This window comes from Falco cherrug, chromosome 4, assembly GCF_023634085.1.
Source record: "Falco cherrug isolate bFalChe1 chromosome 4, bFalChe1.pri, whole genome shotgun sequence".
Classification (NCBI taxonomy): Eukaryota; Metazoa; Chordata; class Aves; order Falconiformes; family Falconidae; genus Falco; species Falco cherrug.
Genome location: NC_073700.1, coordinates 72,569,497 through 72,590,559, shown reverse-complemented (window position 1 = coordinate 72,590,559; position 21,063 = coordinate 72,569,497). Strand labels below are relative to the sequence as shown.

At 36.1% G+C, this 21,063-nt stretch overlaps 1 protein-coding gene across 5 annotated transcripts in view; it reads left to right on the top strand.

Moving 5' to 3' along the window:
- SLC39A12 (solute carrier family 39 member 12) overlaps nt 1-21,063 on the top strand; it is a 34,153-nt gene that overhangs the window by 6,196 nt on the left and 6,894 nt on the right. For 2 of the 5 annotated variants that reach the window (XM_027799528.2, XM_055709848.1), the window contains exons 4-11: nt 2,066-2,273; nt 4,720-4,922; nt 9,333-9,504; nt 11,412-11,584; nt 12,830-12,982; nt 14,170-14,280; nt 16,599-16,662; nt 20,509-20,667. In XM_027799528.2, the coding sequence (XP_027655329.1) occupies nt 2,066-2,273; nt 4,720-4,922; nt 9,333-9,504; nt 11,412-11,584; nt 12,830-12,982; nt 14,170-14,280; nt 16,599-16,662; nt 20,509-20,667 (1,243 nt within the window). The remainder of the gene's footprint in view (nt 1-2,065; nt 2,274-4,719; nt 4,923-9,332; nt 9,505-11,411; nt 11,585-12,829; nt 12,983-14,169; nt 14,281-16,598; nt 16,663-20,508; nt 20,668-21,063) is intronic. The other 3 variants (XM_055709847.1, XM_027799536.2, XM_055709846.1) reach the window with 3 other exon arrangements.

The window sequence follows — 21,063 nt, the reverse complement described above, 5'->3', positions numbered from 1 at the left end:
GGAGATGGAAAAGAACATAGCAATGTAGCTGCAAGATCTCGCATGTGGTTTCAAGGACAGAAAATACTTTCTCATGTTTTGTATTTATTAGCAGTGATTGTATTTAAATGATATAAAGCAGAACAGCTCCAAAACTGATCTGGCTGTATAACAGAAATGATGAATCATTTAATCACAATTAAATGCTTGCCAGGCCCTGCACTTCCATGTCCATCCAAAGCAGTATGGAGTAAGGAATCTGTCCAAAGATATGATGGTTTCCTTCAGATGGGACACATACATTTGTGACTAATTATCTACCAGTATTAATGTGCCTTGTAAGAAGACTGATACAGATAAGCTTAAATTTAAAGTTAAAAAAAAAAGAAAAGAAAGAAAAAAAGCAGCATATTGAGTATATTCAGCTAAAAATATCCTTTTTAAGTCAGGAAACATGCAGTGAGTTTTCTCATCACTGTTTGTTATTCCTTATCTCAAGTAGGGTCTATAAAATAATAAAACAATGTTCTAGAGTTCACAATCTAAAGAACTGTTTTACTTGTAATGGGCGATGAAAGAAATTTTGCCAGATTCGATAACTCCTAAAGTACAGGTTGACATCCTGTGAGAAGCCCCTTAGATCTATTCATAACACACAGTTAAATTTGGTTTATTGCAAAGTTTGAATTTGGCTTTTTCAAAAGAAAAGTAATTTCATTGATTTTAATTTACACTATACTATAGGAGCATTTCCTACAAAAACAGAAGATGGCTTGGAGTCCTGGCTGTGCAGCACAATGTTGAGGGCCTCTAGTTCCTCCTTCTGTGTTCTTTGTGTAACAGTTTCCCATCATAAATTATTCATTGACCAGTACTTTTGGTTCTGAGTCTTGGTGAACGTGCTGATTTCCAAGAACTCCAGTGGTATCTGGGCAACTGTAAAGAGGCATTGGTGGGTATTTAGCGTGTCAAGATAGAATAGCAATCCATAAAGTGCTTTACTGTGTGGTCTGTTTGTTTCTGTTAGCAGTATAATCACTTGTCAAGCCTGTTCAGTAACAGACTTCACCACTCATTGACATGAGGGAAAAGAGGGGGCTTTTTATTAAAACCTCAGTCATAGCACCTAATATATTATTTGAAATGAGTGATGAAATTTTGTGTTGTGGAAATTTAAATGTGTAATGAATGGACAGGAAAATAAATGCCAGCCTCCTCTCTGCAGTGTTAAGGCATATATATATAGAGAGAGAGAGAGATGAATACACGTAAAATAAATTCTTACTATACTGGCTTATCTAGTTGACTTTTAAATTTAGGCAATATGGGTAAGAGACAAATGAACACAGATAATTTTTGCCTTTTTTTTTTTCTCTCTCAAACTGCAACTGTTTGTTGTGAAGATACACAGGAAAGAAATAGAAGAAGATAGGGATAAGTTTCCATGTAACTGGGAGAGCTGTACCCTCCTTCCTCACTTCAGACCTGCACACATCCACACGCATGGGTGTACATGACTGCCTAGCTCATGACTGGTCACCCAGCAGGGAAATAACCCTTTATCTGCAATTATATCTTTCCATGTTGTCCCCAGATAACTGCCCCATAACAGATTATTTATTCCATTTAATAGATTGGGAACTGAAAACAATAAGGCAATTCTTTCTGAAGCCTGAGGTACAGAGGCTAGTCTGTATTATCTGAGTTCATTTCTTGTGCCTTAACAAAAATTCCTCCCTTTTCTGCCATTTTCTGGAAGTACATGTAGATGCAATTGGAAAGGACACAGGAATAATAGAAACAGCATGAAAATAACACTATGCAAAAATAACCTGAATGAAGAACTCTAATTCTTCCCTGTTGGACATTCATAAAATTTCAGGCTTTTTTATTCTATGCCTGTTCTCCTGAAAATGTTCTCTGGTTTGCATTTGCTGTCCTGCTGTCAATTGCAACTTTAATCTTAGTATTTTTTCCTATTCTGGCTGTCTGTGAAAGTGTGCTCTCCAGTTTGTCCTCCTGTCAGTCTGATTATTTAAATGGAGGTGACCAGGGCTGTCTTCATGCTGTTTTCTCCTGATTTCAGTGTGTTGATTTGAGTACTCTGGAGAAAAATGCTGATATAATGAACAGAGATGGTGCTGATGAAAACACTCTTCCACGCCTGGCTGCTTTAATCATTACTCTTGCTCTCCAAGGAGTCTGTATGGGGAAAGCAAGTTTGCCCTCTCCAGAATTCTTTATAAAATATATTTTCAGTTCTCTAAACAGTACCACTGAGCTCCAAGTGACAGGTAAGCTCTTTATTCATCTCTAGTTGCCTTTTGCAGCACACAATTGATGTAAACTATGCCTAATTATTTATGCCTAATAATGTCTAAAAGACTTTTTAAACTTAATTTTCTATTTAAATGCCATTTCATTTTAACGTTGTTAAGTAGTCTCTTCTAAATTTAAAAATGAGGTTGGAAAATAAACTCCTTATTTTGATAATTCTCTGAGAGGTATAAAACAAATTGTTACTGAGATTTTTGAATGTGTACAGTCACATTAATTTATTACTTAATCACTCAGCGTGGTCTGAACTACCCAAGAGAGGTCTGAGAGTGTCAATCTAGGTGTGAGGGCAGAGTTCACTGGGGCCTCGTTTACATTGCTTCTTTATGCAGAATTTTATACATTGCAAGACTCATTTAGGGGTAGATGGGATAATTCATGTATGGAAGCCAAATTAGACACTTCAGTCACTCACACCTCAGTGTAGACATACCCCCAGAAGAGATGAAATAGATACAGGCCACTCTGTTTTGGCCAAATGTTCTCTGGTATCTGCCTGCTGTACCTAAAAACACTTTTATGGTTTGTGCTTCCCTACCCACCTTCTGATTTTAGTACCCAGTAAGCAAGCCTGGAATATGTAAAGTTTATTTTCATCAAGAGCTTTGTTACTAGACATATCAGAAATGTTACTTAACCATAAATAAATAGAAGTACAGGAGAGTTCAGAGTGGTCCAAAAAAAATATATATAAAGAAAAGAAGACACGTGTGTTGAGCTCTCAGAAGCTGCTGTTGGGTTCTGTAAAAGATTCTGCATGCTTAGCAACTTAAGAAGCTAAACCATCGACTGAGGGGCCCACTATGGATTTAGAAGGATATTATAAGACATCTACTTTCCCATGTTTGCGGTAGCCGCTAATAGCAACACTTTGCAATCTTTTCAAAGCACCTTTAAAAAGTTACATTAAGTATGGGTTAGAAAGAAGTTGAATTAAGCACAGGTTAAAACATTTTTACCACTCTTAGGTTACACAGAGGTACACTGAACCACAGAAAGAAATAATTTTAAAAAGAACAACATCCTCACCCCTGAACTTGCACAGATTGTACTTGCATAACTGGTTTTGCAGCAAAACCCTTCCTTTAAAATTGCTGAGCCAGATCTTCTAAAATAATTGACTGGCAAGAATGGATGGAGCCATCTGGGCACAGTGCTACTAAATAGCTACATATGGTGAAATCAAAGCCCCCAGTGAAACAGTTCCAAGGGTTGGTGGAGTTAGGGTGTCATTCAGAGAATAAAAAAAAAAAAAAAAAATCTTAACCAGTTTGTTACAGTGTAAGTGTATTTTAAGCCTAAGCTAATTCAATGTCCCTATAAATTTATTTAAATTCTTAATAGTTACTGCAGGAAAGAGAAAGGAACTGGCAGTGTGGAAGAAAAGATGATTAGAGTTGACTACATTTACAAAACAAATATGGCTTCAACTCTGTTCAGGTCTGTTTGCACAAGAAAGCAGACAATCACAAGCCTTTTTGTAAGATTTACTATTAAGATTATACCATTTTATTTTTCTGAATAACAACATTAAAGGATTATCACATTGAAACTTTCTTAACCTCATTGATCTGAATTCCTTTGAAATTAATTTCTGGACTGCTTTTGTTTCCAATGGACAAACTCAGGTTTACAGAAAATTACCACTATGGCTTCCTCTTGAAAATGCAGGGGTGAGGGAAGGTGCTTGGTAAGGTAGGACAGAGCATGCCTCCTCATGTAACCAGGCATTTCATCAACAGGCACACGCATTGCCTTCAAGCTATGTCATGGGATACATCCCTGTAATGTCTGAGATTTGGATTAGGGATCCTGGCATTCTGCTTCCTACTTCCTACTGTAAACAGGCATGCTTCCAGATTTACCAAAGGAGAAAGAAAATCCACTGCCCTGTGTTTAGCTTCTGAAGTGCAAAAGGCAGCATAGCATCTTGAACATTGCTTTCAAGGCACCCTATAGAGGACTTGTTTTCCTGGTCTTTCTGGACTATCCGAATACCTGGCCATGGCGCCTTAGCATGATATTCCATTTACATGGGAAAAATTGAAGAATGGTGAAGCTATTTAGCAGTAATTTGTAGATAACTGGCAGAGACTGATGATTAAATGGAAGATGCATTGCCTTTCAGTCACAACACATCCGTTTTCCTCTGAGAGAGTCATAGGCAAAACATGTGAGTGTGGTACTGTAAAGAAGGAAAGGCTGACTATATAGGTGTCTTGAACTTCTAGAAGTGGTAAGCAGAAATTACCTACAATATGAGACTAAATAGCGAAAAAAGTATTAAAATGAGGAGTTGAGTTAATGTTAAAACTAATAAACCCAAAAGTAATTGTTAAAATTTTGTCTTTTCAAATGTGTATTTTCCCATGGTAACGTATCTGTTTTCTAATGAATTACTAGAACTAGAACAACTACTAAATGTGCTTACAGCCAGAAAGACCTGCACTGTAAATGGGCAATTCCACAGTCACAAAAGAAGACGTTATAGCATGGCAATCAGAGGTATTGGGACCAGAAATATTCCAGTCAAAGGAAACCATACGAAAGGAAACAATCTGAAAGGATATTTTGAAGATTATGAAAGTAACACAGATTGGGAACAGGTTAATTAATTTTTTGGTATTATAGTATTGCTCATAGAATTTTAGTGATAAATGTTGAAATTGGTTTGCAAACACTACATTATTTCTGAGATAAAATCTATTGGTTTCAAGAAGTCATGCAGGTACTCATTAAAAATATCTTTTTATAGTTATATTTGTTTAAATATTAATTGGGGGAAGAACTTTATGGGTGTTGAATGTGTGGTTAAAGTAGACGGGAGGGGCTAACAGAATGGTGTTATGTGAAATCAGGTGTTTCTTCAAGACACAGAGGACTGTAGTACCATAACTTCAATGTTTTCACACATTTATTGGAGATTTCTTGTGCTTTTATGTTACAGAACTTCTAGGGCTCCTTATGTGACCTTGTAGAAAGAAAGGTGGTTCTATACTAAGGAAAAAAAAAAAGTAAATTAAGATTTCTGTGTAAGTTGTGTTCAACAGGCTTTGTAAACTGAAAATTAGGCATTTCCAAACACTTTTAGTAGCCATCTATGGGGTCCAGAAGCCTCCTTTATAAAGTACAGAGTCTGTAAGACAGAACTTTAGCTACTACCTGGTATTGTCTTTGAGGGCTTTGAAGGGCAGCAGGTCATTGCAGGTGATTTTATCGTTATCCTAAATATATGAAAATAAATTAATTTTGTTTATAACAGTGATTAAGACGATAACTGACTTCCATCCTTGAGCCTGGAAGGCATTCCCTAGACAAAAAAGGAGACTTCAAAGTATATACCTTGTATATAATATCTACATTTGAAATATGTACTTCAAAGAATAAGTTTCTGTAATTTTCAGTACTTTAAAATTTAAGTTAATCTAAAGACAATGTTACTTCTCCATTTAGGAGAATAAGCAATGCATAATTGACTTTTGCTGTGTGATCACTTTGTGATGTGGAGACAAATGGCTTCTGGTTAAATGCCATTCTGATATATATTTAACTGTGTAATTTTATTGCATTTGGACTACATACTCTACCAATACATTTATTTCTTTCCAGCTGACCACAAAAGAGAACAATGCTAATCAGCATTTAATGGGATCTCAAAATAAATTTAAATGAAGGTCATTTTAAATGTGTTTCACGTTAATATTAAATTATGAAAGACAGAAATCAGTAGCGGTATTATCTGTGCAAGAAGTAAAGTTGTTCTCTAGCAGTAGAATAATTTATAAAACACGGGTTTTGATTTCTTGAACTTCTGAAACTGACTGTAACTCAAAAAGTAAGTGTGCAGGGGAGTTATCTGAGGCTTGGGAGTCAAACTGAGAGCCAAATAATCTGTATAGATGAAAAAAAAATCACAGAGAAACATCAGGATAGTAAAGAACTTATCTTCTGTGTAATTCCTATTTTCTTGGTTTTATTCCATTCCTCTTTTGAGTTATGTTGATTTTCTTTGACATATCATACCATTAGAAGGCTTTGTGTTTTGGTGTTGTGTTGCTAATTTTGTCTCCTGCTTTCTGCACATATGTGATAGCTATTGTTCTCCATTAGTAACAGATGCTACTACATATGAGGCATTGACTCGTTTATGGCTTGTTTGCTAACTACGTTAAGATCTGTAATTTGGTTTTTAGGTAGGAATTATATTTTGAAACATTATCACAGAAGAAAGGTCACTGCTTTCTTTTTAAGTCATCATTGTCTCTACTGATTTAAAAAAATGCATATAAAACAAGTAGCAGATGATCTAATAAAGGCAATAAAATTAAATTCCGTTAAACTATGTCACAATAGCTATGTATTAATTTGTTATTCCTCATTGAAGAAACATAGATTTTGGAAACCAGAATCACCTATCCATCCATCTATTTGGTTTTTCATATAAGAGTATGCAAATTAGATTTACTTGTTTCTTCATATCATCCTCCAGGGGTACACACGTAATTGTTTTACTAATGGAGACTTAGCACTCTGTCTCCCTATGTTAAAAAGCTTAAAAGGCTAGGGCTTGCAACTGGAAAAAATGGAAAAGATGCAGGTCCTCATGTCTCAAGTCTTACAAGAATGTTTTACTAAACAAGCATTAAGAATTAAGTTTTTTATGTGTGGGCAGACAGTTTAATTTCCAGATGAGATCTTGCTTTTTCATTTAAAATTCCTGATAAAAAAAATCACAAAGTAAGTTCACAGTAGTCCTGTACCTCACCTTGTCTATCCTACTTCTCAAAACAAGGCCAGCATCAAAGTCAGATCAAGCTTCACAAGGCTGTGTCCAGCTGAATTCTGAATGTCTCCAAAGACAGAGATTCCACAGTCTTTCTGGGAAACCTGTACCTGTGACTTATTGCCCTCATTTTGATGGGATTTTTATTATAGCAAATTGGAATATTGCCTGCTGCATATAATACCTATTTTCTCTTATCCTTTTGTGTAGACCTCTGAGGGGACTCTGGCTCTGTTTTCTCTATAATGCTCATCAGATAGTTGAAGACTTAAGATACCCCTCAAAATTTTCTTCAAACTGAACAAACCCAGATCCCTCAGCCACTCGCTGCACATCATGTGCTGTAGTTCCTTACCCATCTTGGTGGCCCTCCATTGGACTTCCCTCAGTTTGCCAGTGTCTGTCTTGTACTGCTGGTTATAAAATTGGACATAGTTCAGATGTGGACTCCTATGTCTTGAGTGGAGGGCAATAATCTTTCCAGTACCTGTTGGCTATGCTCTTGCTAACGCAGCACAGTATGCAGATAACTGTCATTGCCACAAGGGCACACTGGTGATTCATGTTTAAGTCATCTGTCAGGACTCCGAGGGTTTTTTCTGTAAAGCTCCCTTCCAGTCAGTTTTTCCCAGCCTTTATTGATTGACACATCAGGTTATTCTGTTTCAAGCACAATAAATTTGTCTTTGCTCATCTCCATGAAAGTCTTGTCAGCCCATATCTTTGGCTTGTCAAGATCCCTGTAAGTAGCAGCCATGCCTGTCAGCATATTGACTACTTGTCCCAGCTGGATTTTGTCTATTAATGTGATGTGGTGCACTCTGTACCATCACTCAGGTCATTGGTAAAGGCATTAAATAATACCAGTCCCCATACTGACCAGTGAGGAATGCTACTCGTAGCCAGCCACAAGCTAGACTTCCAACTTGATACCACCTGGTGTTCCCTACTTCTAGAATGAAAAATGGTGCCTAGAACAGGCAAACTGAAGGCCTTTTCCAATACGGTAGCTCCTGAATTGTCTTCATGCTCCCCTTCTGCTTGGAGGCAGAACAGACTAGATCCAGGTGGCAAGATCACCTGTTACCCTGAATACTTGAATGTGGTATTCAGAATAAAAGTATCAGTGCACAATTCATCCAGTTTTGTAGTGAGCTACACGGCCTATTTTACTTTGCTTAGGCAGGAGGGTGTTGGTTTTTAATTGGGTTATTTAAATTTTTTAATAATTACAACTTTTTTATTTAAATAGTAGATTTCTTTCAAAGGAAACCTAAGCTTCAGTGATTAGAAAAAGAACATTTAGGAATCCCTTGATTCTCAGGTGCATACTAATTTAAAAGAAACAAGTATTTATTTTCTAATTGAATCCCTGCTAATCAGATGAAATTAGGAAATTAAGTTTATTCCTTTAAGTAAGACAGTATATTTGATCTGGAATTCTTTTTAAAAGTTCTTACAGAAATTGCCACTAGAACTGTTCTAATGCTAACTGCTCACGTTTTCACAAGAAGTTTCATCCTGGAGATGAAAAACCAATTATTCATGAAAATTTTTCAAAATATAAACGATCCCAAGAAGTTCCTCTTTTTGACAAAGAGATGTTTCTAACAACATAAGGTAGTTGAAATTCTTAAGTACCTCTAATAATACAATTATTAATTAATCTTTAAACCAGATTTAGACTATCTAACATCTAGTTTGCTGACCTTAAAGTGCCATGTCATTGTTAATAGGATTTTAAAAACCAACGTAGTTCCATATCTTTCTAAAGATGCAGCACAAGGACAAATTCCAGTACTGTCTTGATACAGGCAGTATCTTACATAAATAGCAATATTATTGCTATTAATGTGGTCTTTCATTAATAGCTAAGAATATGATTTGTGTTAGCATTAAAATATTTTATTAGCACGTATGACAATAAAATATTTAGAGATATTATTGTGTCAGATCCTCATAATGTTAACAAGCTTCAATAGAAATTGTGCTACATCATCCCAAAGATGCTGTCCTTTCTAAAATATATATAGTAGCATCAAGCTGTAACTAGAAAAAACAAAAAAGAATCAGAAGGAATTGAAGTAATTTAACCAGAAAAAAGTACATGGAAAACAAGGGTTTTTTTCTAGGCTGTATAACCCTGTGTTCTTCTAAGATTCCATATTTAACTTCAGCATTAAATGCAGGTATATGCAACTTAATCAGTAACTGTGTATACTTTTCTACATAGGTTTGTTTCTCTGCCAATGAACTTGTGAAGATATTTTTTAAAAACAGCTCTTCCTCCATTTCTAAGGACCATTTCAAGCAAATCAGTCCAGCTATTATTCAGCAGCTATTAAGCTGTTCATGTCAACTTTCTGACTCCAAGAAGACGAAGCTTCCACCAACAGCTTTGGAAAGTGAGTTATGTTCCTATCAGGAAAATATTGTGAAAATTCAGATAAAAGGGAGCAGGGGCTTACCTTCTGGAGACATTTCATTCACTGATAAACTTCAACCAAAACATGATGAGATTTATACGCTCTGTAATTTATGCACTCTATATGATGTGTATGCTATGAAATTATAATAGTACTATATTGACATGTGAGGGAAATCAATGGTCTACATGACCATCTTTAGATAACTAGGTCTTTTAGGAGCTAGTAAGCATTCCCCACATCTTGCTGGCCAGCAATCTTTATGGAACAGCATTTTCCATCTCTGAATTCTATCTGTACTTAGAGCTACATGCATTAAGTAGCTTGTGGAAATGACCTGAGCTATCATTCCCTGGTGTACAGATTAATTGAACTATGAGTGTGAATAAAAAAAACCCTGTTAGACAAGGTCATGGAGGATCCACACTTGTGGATATCCCAAGAATAGTTATAGGAGAAAGAAATACACAGAATAGGAAGAAACATTATATCTCCCCATGAGGCAGCAGTCCTTTCTTATGTTGTCTCTACCTGAACACCTTGTAGTATTTACTGCTTTTATCTTTTCTATGCTACATGGATATGCCCATTTTTCAGATGAGGAATCAAGGGACAAAGAAGGAAAGGAACTTATCCGGGTCATAGACAAGGTTCATGACAAATTCACAGTTGAGTGAGATTCTACCAAGTCTAAGGCCAGGAGTCCTATCAATGACATTTTGGTGATCTCATAAAGCTGAGAGATTTGTGTAGATGAGAAAAGCTGAACTATTCAAACACAGAATGGAATTAATAAGAGCCTTTTCTGCAGCCCTTTCCCTGTGCTTTTTGGAAAAAGGAAGGTTTCCATGACCACAGGAACACTTCTGCTATCTTGAGACAGACAAAAGACTTCATGTTTGGCCTCTATGTGGTCTACTGACCCGAGCATAGGCTCATTAATTTTATTCTCAGTTCTATTTTACTGTCAGTCTGTGCTGTTTTGGCTAAGTCACCAAGTCCTGACCTTCCATAAATATCTGCTATACCCTTGTATTTGGATGTGGTCTGTGAAATTTACTGTCTAATTTTATGAGGTGCTGAGCACTTGCAGTGCTATTGAAGTGTGAAACATTGTGATGCTTTTGAATCTTTTTGGCATTAATTCCTTTATGTCTGTTTCTCGACAGTGTTTTATATGTATCGTAAGACTTTCATACAGATTAATCAGGATTTATGTTGTGCAAAAGGTTGGAATTGTGAGCAGTGTGTAACTGAAAAATTACGAGTAAACTTCCAAAAATCCCAGTAACCTGGGAAAAATAGGTTGGCGGTCCTGATGTAGTAACTAAAGGAGTGTATGTCCACAGCACATTTATAAACATTATTTGGACTGAAAAGTTTATGCTTAGAGCCTAATTTAGATGACTACATTCATCTCAGGTTTTAGACCTTGGTTTGTTTACTGAACATGATTTGGATAACAATGTGGTGTTGACTGTAAAGATACACAAGTGTGGCATGTGAGGACATAGAATAACAAGCATAAATCTGTTAAGAGAGGAAAGAAATTCAGACCAGCATTCACTGTCCTGCTCCAAGTGTCTCTAAATCTGCATAGTGGCAGTCTGTTTAGCTCTTTAAGGCCTGAAATTTGGAAGCGTTAGACTGTATTACCTGTAAAGCCTGAAAAAATGAGTGGTTTTTAGGCTTCCATTTCAGTCATATGTATCATACTTGACTAGAAAAATCTATGTGGCACAATGAATCACTTCTCCTCTGTATGCTTGTACACAGAGGTGGCAAAACAGCCTCAAAACCAAACACAAATATGAAACAAATACTCAAACACAAATACTGAATGATTAAATGTGCGCTTGTTTTGTTTCATTTGTTTTTCCCTACAGAATACGGTTACAGCACTGTTGCTGTTTTACTTATTACTATTGGATCTATGTTTGGTACAACCCTCATTTTATTTAACTCCTGTCAAGAAATCTATACACTCATCTTACAGCTGTTTGTTGGTTTGGCTGTTGGGACCCTTTCTGGAGATGCACTGCTACACCTTATTCCTCAGGTATGTAATACACACTTTTGTGTTTTCAAAATGTTGACACATACACGCGCACACGAAGAAAAATTTCATTTAAATCTGACTGATGGTCTTCTGTTCAAAAATAAAGCTTTGCATGAAATCTGTGAATGAACTATCCAGCATTCCAATTACATTTGCACTTTGTAGTTCAGATTCCAAGCAGTAAGAAGCAGAAATCAATGAATGACGAATTCAGAGAAAATAATGTTCCTGTTTTCACACTTTACAGAAAACCCATGTGTCCTGTGCAAGCTGGGTTTCTAGATGTGTATTAAACTCTTTGATGAGGTAGATTCTGTAAAGTATTCTAGGATAAATTCTTCAAAGGTTGTACGAGGCGTCCACAGTCCACACATTGTTCCAGAGAACCAGGGGCTATCAACCTGATTAATCCTGCTGCCTAGAACTGTAATAAAATGGTTGCTATGATTTTTTTTGTAAATTAATAACATGAATTTTAAGAACAGCATAGTGTGTAAAACAGAACCAAATTTTCCATTGTCTATTCATTTATTTTTGGCTCAGTCTCCGCTGATATGGCATAACTGTTATGACTAGACTTCAGTTAGTTGCTGAAAGAGAGCTTCACACCCTTGCTTGAGATTCTGGTCAAAATGTTCTTTGTACTCAATACATCATCTGTGGAAGCAGAACTGGGAGAGTGGTTTAAGGAAGGCAGTTCTCAGTGAATGTCAGACAAATGCATTTCTTTAAGAAACATTGTTTGAGTGTGGAAGTAATCTCCTTAACCATTTTTATGTGATGTATCCAGTAGCATTTGAACTGCCCACTTTTCAGAGCAAAGTAGGGCTAGCTACCATGTTATGCCACTGGGGAAAAAAATGGAAGCATGCCCACCAGCAGAAAGCTTATGGATTAATTTCAACATGAAGATGATGCAAGTAACTTTTTAGACTTTAAAGATCAATGTACTCCAAACAAAATATGCTCTCTCTATACATATTTGTATAATACGTATGAAAAAGGGCAATTTAATAAAGCTTTCTCTAAAAATAATGTTACTTTCACCATTGAGAGATGATGAGGCTCCTAATAGTTCATTTCATCCATCTACTATTCAGCCTTCTAGCTCAAAACGCAATTTAAATTTGAAAGAGATGGCGAAAGAAAAAAATAAATTGAATTAACACATTATAGATTACTCTAGCAGAAGTTAAAACATTGCCATTTTAATTTTTTTTTACTTTATCTCTTTTATTTTTTTAGACTCTTGGTTTACATAAACATGAAACACAAGAAGTAGAACACTTCTATGAGGGGAAAGAACATATCTGGAAACTTTTGGGAATAATTGGAGGAATTCATGGATTTTTTTTGATAGAGAAGTGTTTCTTTCTTTTGGTAACACCATGTGATCAGGTAAAACTTTGTACAACTTATCCTTTTAGAGACCTCTTTTACAGTGCACAAAATGTTAAATTGATTGTGGAAAATAATTATAATTCGTATGCATTAAATGAAGAACTAAAAATTGCCTTTCAAAGTGCTCCTTCCAAATTGACCTTCAATTTCTGTTTTGTCTTGCTCTGTGGATTTTATATGCTTCATGAATGTGTTCCATATATTTATAAGTCAAGAAGGGAACAGTTAATAGAATGTGTTCCATAAGCATACTTTCATGACTAGCACTGGAGCAGGTGAAGAGTATATCCATGTTAAATAGCAGTGACAGTTATCTACTGTAGGCTCTGTTTGAAGAGCAGGAAGGTGTAGATGTAAGCACAAGATATTTTCAAGAATGATATCTTAAAATTTCCTACTTTTTTGACCCCTATCCCAATACATTTGAGAATCTAATATGTGTGTTGCAGTCAGTAGAACCCAATCTTGTATTAATAATATCTCCTTGCTCAAAGCCATGCTTATAGTAATTCTATTACTTTATTTCTGTGTGGCTGGTGCCTGAAAACATGATTATGCACAAGGATATAATGTACCACGAAGTGTGATGGCTCATTAAGTTTCTCAGCATGGGAGGCTATCTTAATGTCACCTAAGAAGTCTAAACCTTTGCTTGTTCTGTTTTACAGGGAGTGTTTAATGACTGGCCTGGTTTAGATATGTAGCAATAACTCCCTATTCCCACTTTCCTTGAGTTCGCCAAAGAATATTATGTGAGATTAATAGAATGAGAGTATTTTGATGATGGTGATATTTGATTTGGTAAAAAGCAGTCCTTTTTATTACTTATTTGGAGGGATGTGCTTTATCATCATCGCACAATTTTAAACTTGTGTGAACTGGATGAATTCTCAAAGTTAATTTTTATATCCATCTCAGTTTCAAGTTTTAATCTCCAGTTTTAAAACAAAATAAGTTTTATCAAGCCATTGTGGTTGTCACTGATATATCTCGTTCATTTTTCATGTTTTTTTTTTAACAAAATAAGCATTAGGCAATGTTGATGCTAGCCAACAATCTTTTTCAAACATTTTTTCTTTGGAAAAAAATAATTCTTATAAATGCCAGATTTTCACAAAAGGCTGAGAAAGACTGCGCCTATGTTCATTGGGTTTCAGAACTAATTGCAAAGCATCTTCATTCAGCAGGGCCTTTCCTTAGTTAATGGGCACTGGGGACATTCCCATGATCTTCCAGTGGAATCTGAATTAAATGAACATTCAGGCAGAGGCAAATCTACTTCAACCATACAGTTGGTATGTTACCAATATGGCATTACTTCCCTGATTTCATATCCTTCTTTCTCTGTTCCTCAAAAAAATGAACCAAATTACTGTGATAAATCAATATTATTTTCCAGTCTTTATTGATTTGTCCTTTATTACATGACATGATTGTCAGGAATCTCTAGATTTTCAAGTTTATATAGAGAGCTTTTACAGAGATTTCAAACATAGGTTTTTCAACAGAGATTTCAAACATACTTTTCTTAAGTGTGTATCAGATTGATATAACAATACACTTCCTGTACTACTTTTGTTGATAAAATTCTTGAAGATTTCCCTTCTCTCTTCTTCTAAAAAAATTACCATATGTAAGGGCAGACTCTCCCATGGGAAAAACTTCAGGATTTTCTGCAGTGAGATTTAAGTACATAATTAGTGAATGGATGAAGTCTTGGACATTTTTGCACAGATTTGAAGAGTAACATGAACAAGCTAGATACCTGGGAATGGTGCTCACCTCGAAGATACAGAATTTTCTGTTGATCTGTGGAGAGTATCCAGACAGATATAAACTTTGAAAACTAAATTGACTTATACCTTTTAACCTATTTTCTCTTTTTTTCCAACAAATATTTCTGTTTATACGTAGTATCTAGATACATAGATTCCTGGTTATTTAAAAAAGAATCTCCCGAGATCTTCCATAATGTGAACTCCATTTTACTAAAGCAGTTGTGATGGGTAAGAGCCACTGCTAATCTCCCAGACACAGTTGGGAAACTCTCAATTGAATGCAGAGCAGACAGGCAAGTGAATGTTTACCAATTTGTAAGCCACGTCATAGCTTCCTGTTTATGGCAATAAATGACCTTGTCATTCCTCTCAGCGGCAAGATCATCCTAAAGTTCTGTGTAGATCACATGAACTAGTCTGGTTTAGCTAGCTTCTACAAAAGTGGCCAGTTTTTCAGAATCATATGAGTAATAGTAAGACAAACAGTGGTTGACTAAGAAAAGCTCGTAAATCCTGCAGGTCAGTGATTAGCCTTACAGTTTCGATTCAGAGTTCAAAGCGGTGGCATGTGAATAAATATTGTAAAAGAAGTGGAACAATTACTGGAATTCATATGACTGGCTGCAATCATGGGAATTAAAGATTTTTATTTTTCCTTTAAAATGTAGAATTTAAAACCCAAATCTTTTCCCTTCCCTCCTCATGCTTCTACAGCACATAGCCCACATCACAACCAAGCTCATATGAGCCAAGAATCATATCCTGTTTTGCAGCCAGTACACATCTCTGCTACAGTTTTTGGTGCGGTGGCTTCTGTCCTTAAGAAAGCACTCTTTCTTGCTGCTATTGACTGTCTACTGGATGCCATAATAATTTTGATATATCTTTTTTCGGAGGAAAAAAAAAAAGAAGAAAAAATATAGTGGTTATAATCTCAGGTTTTTTTCTAATTTCAGGCAAACAATTTTTTTGGCTTATCTCACCCTTGCACAAATTTCTAATAGTTTCTCTAGTCAGAAAGAAAAGCCCTAGGGAGATAGGGCAAGAGAAACATTCCTCGTGTTCACCCTTCTCTCCCCACAGCTGCAGTTTCTGTTAATTAACCATTAGGGCTGATGCATCAAATTAACTCTCTAGGGTAAGGACAAAGATACTATCTTTTTCTTCACTTGAAATAAGGGTGAATTTCACTCATTGCAGTGGAGTCTCCTCATGTGTTGCTACGCCCAGCCAGTGATGCCTGATGGCAAGACCAAGCCCTAACTAAAGGCCAAGAGGCAAGGCACTGGAGACTGTACCACCCTGAAGAAATAAGCCCCTATGCCATCAAAGGGTGTGAAACCTACCTATGATAATCTTTTTTAGTCTCCTGTTTTTGCAGAATAACTGTGAAGAACATGAACTGCAAATGGTGTCTATCCATTTTTTTTCCTGGAAAACCTATAGACATCCCATCCAGCAGGAAAATGCAATCATCCAGTCACAACAAAATCAAAAGATACAATTTGAATTACAATGTCTTATTTAGTTCTGCATTTGGCTCAGATTTTTTTGTATTCAAGCAGAAACTTGATTTTCTTGGCTTACAACATTGCTTATGAATGTGTGTCTTGCTATCTAAATTAGATTGTAACCTTTTCTGGACAAGGGAGATCTCTATTTTATGTGTTTCTAAAGTAAGAATCACACTTCCAGTCCTCAATAAATGATTCTAATGATATATATGCAAATAATAGTGACTAATTCAAAAAGCTTAAACTTATTTGGTATTTTCCTGTATTTATAGCAGAGGAAGAAGCCCTTAACACTGATCCATTATCTTTGCTTTTAACTAGAGAAGTCCAGAAGATTCTGAGCCCGCTGAAGTTCCTCCGGAGAGTAAGGTGATCAGCAAAAGAAGTTAGTATCAATAAAAAGACTAGACAAGTAATAGGAAAAGCCTTCAGACCTAAGATGGGAATGAAAGTATGAAGCTGGTTTAGCTCTGTGTTTGCCATGTGCTACATCACTGTATCTGATGGTGCTTGGCTATATAATTTAACCTCTGCTTAAAGACGTTTTCAGCTGCCAACCCTGTAATTGTGAAGTTCATTAATCTTCTGCTGTCTATGCTTTAGTTTTTGTTTACTCACTGTTGCAAACTATTTTTCTAAAGCCTTTGCTTAAAGCAAAATATTCAAAATTTAATACAAAACAGTTTTTTGTAACTGTAAACTTTGTTTGGGCTTTTATTTCTGAAGGTAGTGAAACAATTGTTTTGTTGGCTCACTATACTAATAGAATTCTGCTTCCTTCTTCTCTTACACTGTAAAGCAATAGCCTTTTTAAACCAGTAATGATTTATTACATGTATGGAATTACAGGCTCATGATGGCTCTTAGTTTTAGGATAATCCATTTTCTTCAGAGAGCTTCAAAGTAGTTCCTGTCTTCTCTGTTTTGTTGCTGCTTAATCCAAAAAATAGGAAAATAGAGCATAAACCAAACCCTGCCTTTGACTGAACTAGTGTGACCTTGGTGAATTTAGTAGAGTTGCAGTCATTCAACTGAGCAAATAACACTTTAATTTGCATCAGTTTATTTACTATAAACAACTCCCCTTTATTTTGTGATCTCAGATCTCAGGTCATCAGTTTGATTTATTTAACAATGTAATTAGCTTCTTCTAGGTTTTTAATATTCTCCTCTGCTCTTGTGGACATCACTTCCATTTCTGAGGCATTTGAAATCTGAATTTCCGTTTCTCCAATCTCATCTATCCAGCAGTACACAATCCAGTGCCAGTTTCAGCATGACTATCTAGTCCATCTCTAGATGTTCTGTTCAATCATCACTACCTTCTAAGCACAAACAAATTTCTAGTGATCTCAATGTTATTTGTTCCAAATAACTAAATTTTGTGTATAAGTAAATTTGGGATAGTTTCTCAGTGATGTTCTTTGTTTGGTTCCATTTTTTCTTCATACCTCAGTTTTACCTCTATATTACAAATCACTAAGTAAAACCATAGTAGGGAAAGTAGGTTGTATTGTTTCGGGGGGGGGGGTTGAGAACACATGTTTTCAGAAGTTTGTATTTTTACAGTTCGTATAAGTAGCTAAATGCATAGACATACCTGGGTATCTTGATAATGAGCTAAACTTTTAAGTGTTGTTTTTTCCCAAAATGGAATGGAATCTGCAGCTCTAAGACAGAGGCCTGACATCTCCAGATATGTCAGACTTCACTGTAAACACATATCAAGTAGGACTGCAAGAAGAGTCAGTGACCTTAGATAGCCAGTAACTCAGAAAGCTAGAAGCTACTGGAAGAAAAAGATATGTCACTGGCCCTCTCCTCATTTATCCACACTTGTTCTATCCATATCTGAAAAGATCAAACAGTAGCATTTATATTTTGTATGTTCAGTGAGACCTTATATTAAGTAGAAATATTTTTGCTGTATGAGTAATGAAAACATTGGGGAAAAAGATCTATTTATGGACAAGTGTTTGTTTTATACCCTTACGCAAAGCTTAAAAAGCTTAATTAAAATCATAGAATCATTGAATGGTTTGAGTTGGAAGCGACCTTAAAGATCATCTAGTTCCAACCCCCCTGCTGTGGCAGGGACACCTTCCACTACACCAGGTTGCTCAAAGCCCCATCCAGCCTGGCCTTGAACACTTCCAGGGATGGGGCATCCACAGCTTCTCTGGGCAAGCTGTGCCAGTGCCTCACCACCCTCACAGTGAAGAAAAAAATCATGGAATATAATTTGCTATGAGCTCTGATCCCCTATTTAAGCAGAGAAAATTATCAAAAAAAAAAAAAAAAAGTAAGGTGGTTTAAGAAGAAGAGGCTTTGTAGAAATACTTAGGGGTATAAATTAATAGTTAATAGTTACTGTTGCAGCAATATAATGCAGTAAGGTAATTGTTAGTAATGAGGTTGCTTTAAAATAGGCTGAAAGATAAGATAAACATTAAGATAAACATTCAGATTTGTTTATATATGCATCCTCTTAACTTTCAGTCAAGTAAGTTCACAAAGCTTACATTTGCAATTGCTCCATAATGTTAACCTGATCCCTATGTTTATTATAGACATAATATGAGTTCCAGTAACCTTGGTATGTCTTCTTCAACAATCCGATATTTGAGTAAAACAGACTAATATTATCTCGGCACAAGCCATGATTTCATCCTTGCCAGTGCTTGTTACAAATCAAAAACTCAACGTAATGCAGCAATCTATTATTTCTGTGTAATTCACACTCTGCACTATCGATTATAAACTGCCCATAGTGTTTAGAAAGAGCTGTGCAAACTGAGGACATCCATGTCTGGCTCTGTAAGCTGGCAGGAAAACCTAACAAGCCTGCCAGTTTTTCTGAACCCGCAGAGCTCCCAGGCAACTAGGGAGGATTTTTCCGAATACAGTTGTTAGACTTTTATGTGCTGTGTGTTTTTGGTTTTTTTTATAATAGTCTGAAGACTTCAGTTCTAGCCAGTTTCTGCAAGAAAAACATTTCCCCTATCACTGTAAAATGGTCATCTCTGGAAAAACATTACTGAAGTGAAACCCTGTCATAACTATATGCAAATAGTTCTGTGCAGCTCCATGTTAGCTCCTCAGACTGTCATACTATGTCTTTGTGGAGCCATCAAAAGCCAGGAAAATACATGCTTAGGGCCCAAATCATGACCCTGCTTCTTCAGGTATAGAAGCAACCGTTTTGCACAATGTTCTGTCCATACTGTGTATGGGAAGCTGGATGAGCTTCCCGAGAGGCATTAGGAGGTCCTGCTTGTAAGATTGTGGATAAAATGGATAGAACGAAGTACAGGATAGGGGAGTCAATGATGTGTTGCTAAGCCTAGACATTGAGCCGATATATGGAGCCTCATTGCTACTTGAAGAAATAAAATCTCTCCCCATGACTGTATTCAGCATGCTACCCAGCTGCCTGGGTTACAGGCTGGACAGAGACACTGTCCCTAATTACTTAGCTTGATTTCAGTACTTGAATCACCAGCACCTTTCCACTCAGATGCCTGATCATGAACATCCAATGTACTGCTCCACACAAAAGCAAGGCCACAGAACAGTATGGGAAAGAAAAACAGCTGTCTGCATCCATGAGCGATGCTGCAGATAGGAGCAGCATGAGCATAACAGCCATTAATTGATAGGAACAAAAGTTGGAAATGAGTACGCTGTAACGCTGTACTAACAGCGATATTCTGAGGCTTGTTGCCTTTCGTCTCTGTCTTTCACTGTAATACAATCTCATGAAAAACAGACCCTGAAAATACTACTCTGTAGTGGTGTGCTTTACAGTATTAAAAGGATCAACTGCATGAGATCAAATATTCATCTTCATTGTCGCTGTGCAATTCTGTGAGCAATGATGGAAAAATTCCTGTCTTAAAAAAAAATAATAAAATAACATCTAGGAAAAGTTGTGTGAATTTCAGCAACCAAAGAAAGATTAATGGAAACCCTTAGGATATATTGGGAGACTGGACTGAAACCTAATTTTAAATTTTTGTGTAATAGTTGACCTAGTAAAAATAGGGAAGCTAATTCCTGGTATTTGCATTTCTGAATTATTCTACAATTACTTTTTTGTTTCAAATATGTTTCATAAAATTATATGAGAAGTCACCAAAAAACCCAATAATTTGTAACATAGCAAAAATTACAATCTCTGTGTTAAAACTTCTGGACTTTTTTTGTTGTTTGTTTGTTTGCCTTTTCTTAGGTAAGAAAATTAGCTTGTTAGCAATAATGGTTCTGGTGGGTGACAGTCTTCACAATTTTGCTGATGGTTTGGTAATAGGAGCAGCATTCTCGTCCTCAACAGAAACAGGTGTGACAACGACTATTGCTATTTTATGCCATGAAATTCCTCATGAAATGGGTAAGAAATATATATGTGTGTATTTCTCCTGATTGTCTTTGTAGTTACAGGTTTCCCAAAGAATTCTTACCTGAATGACATTAGTGGGAATTCTTCTTGCTTAATAGCATCATGAACTAGAATATTAATGTGTGAGATGGATATACAAAGACACTGTTTTCTCTTTTCCCTCATTATTGGATGCTGTTCTCATTACTGGATGCTGTTGCATCTCACCTTCTCCAAATGTAAATGCGATCGGGTCAGGAATGACCTGTTATTTTAATGTGTACAGACAGAAAAAAATAGTACACTGTGAGCAAGAGCCATGTGTGCACAACAGGCACACCTGACACAATGGGCTGTCTTTTTAATACGCAGCAGAGCCATTTAACAATGTATTCTTCACGCTACCCT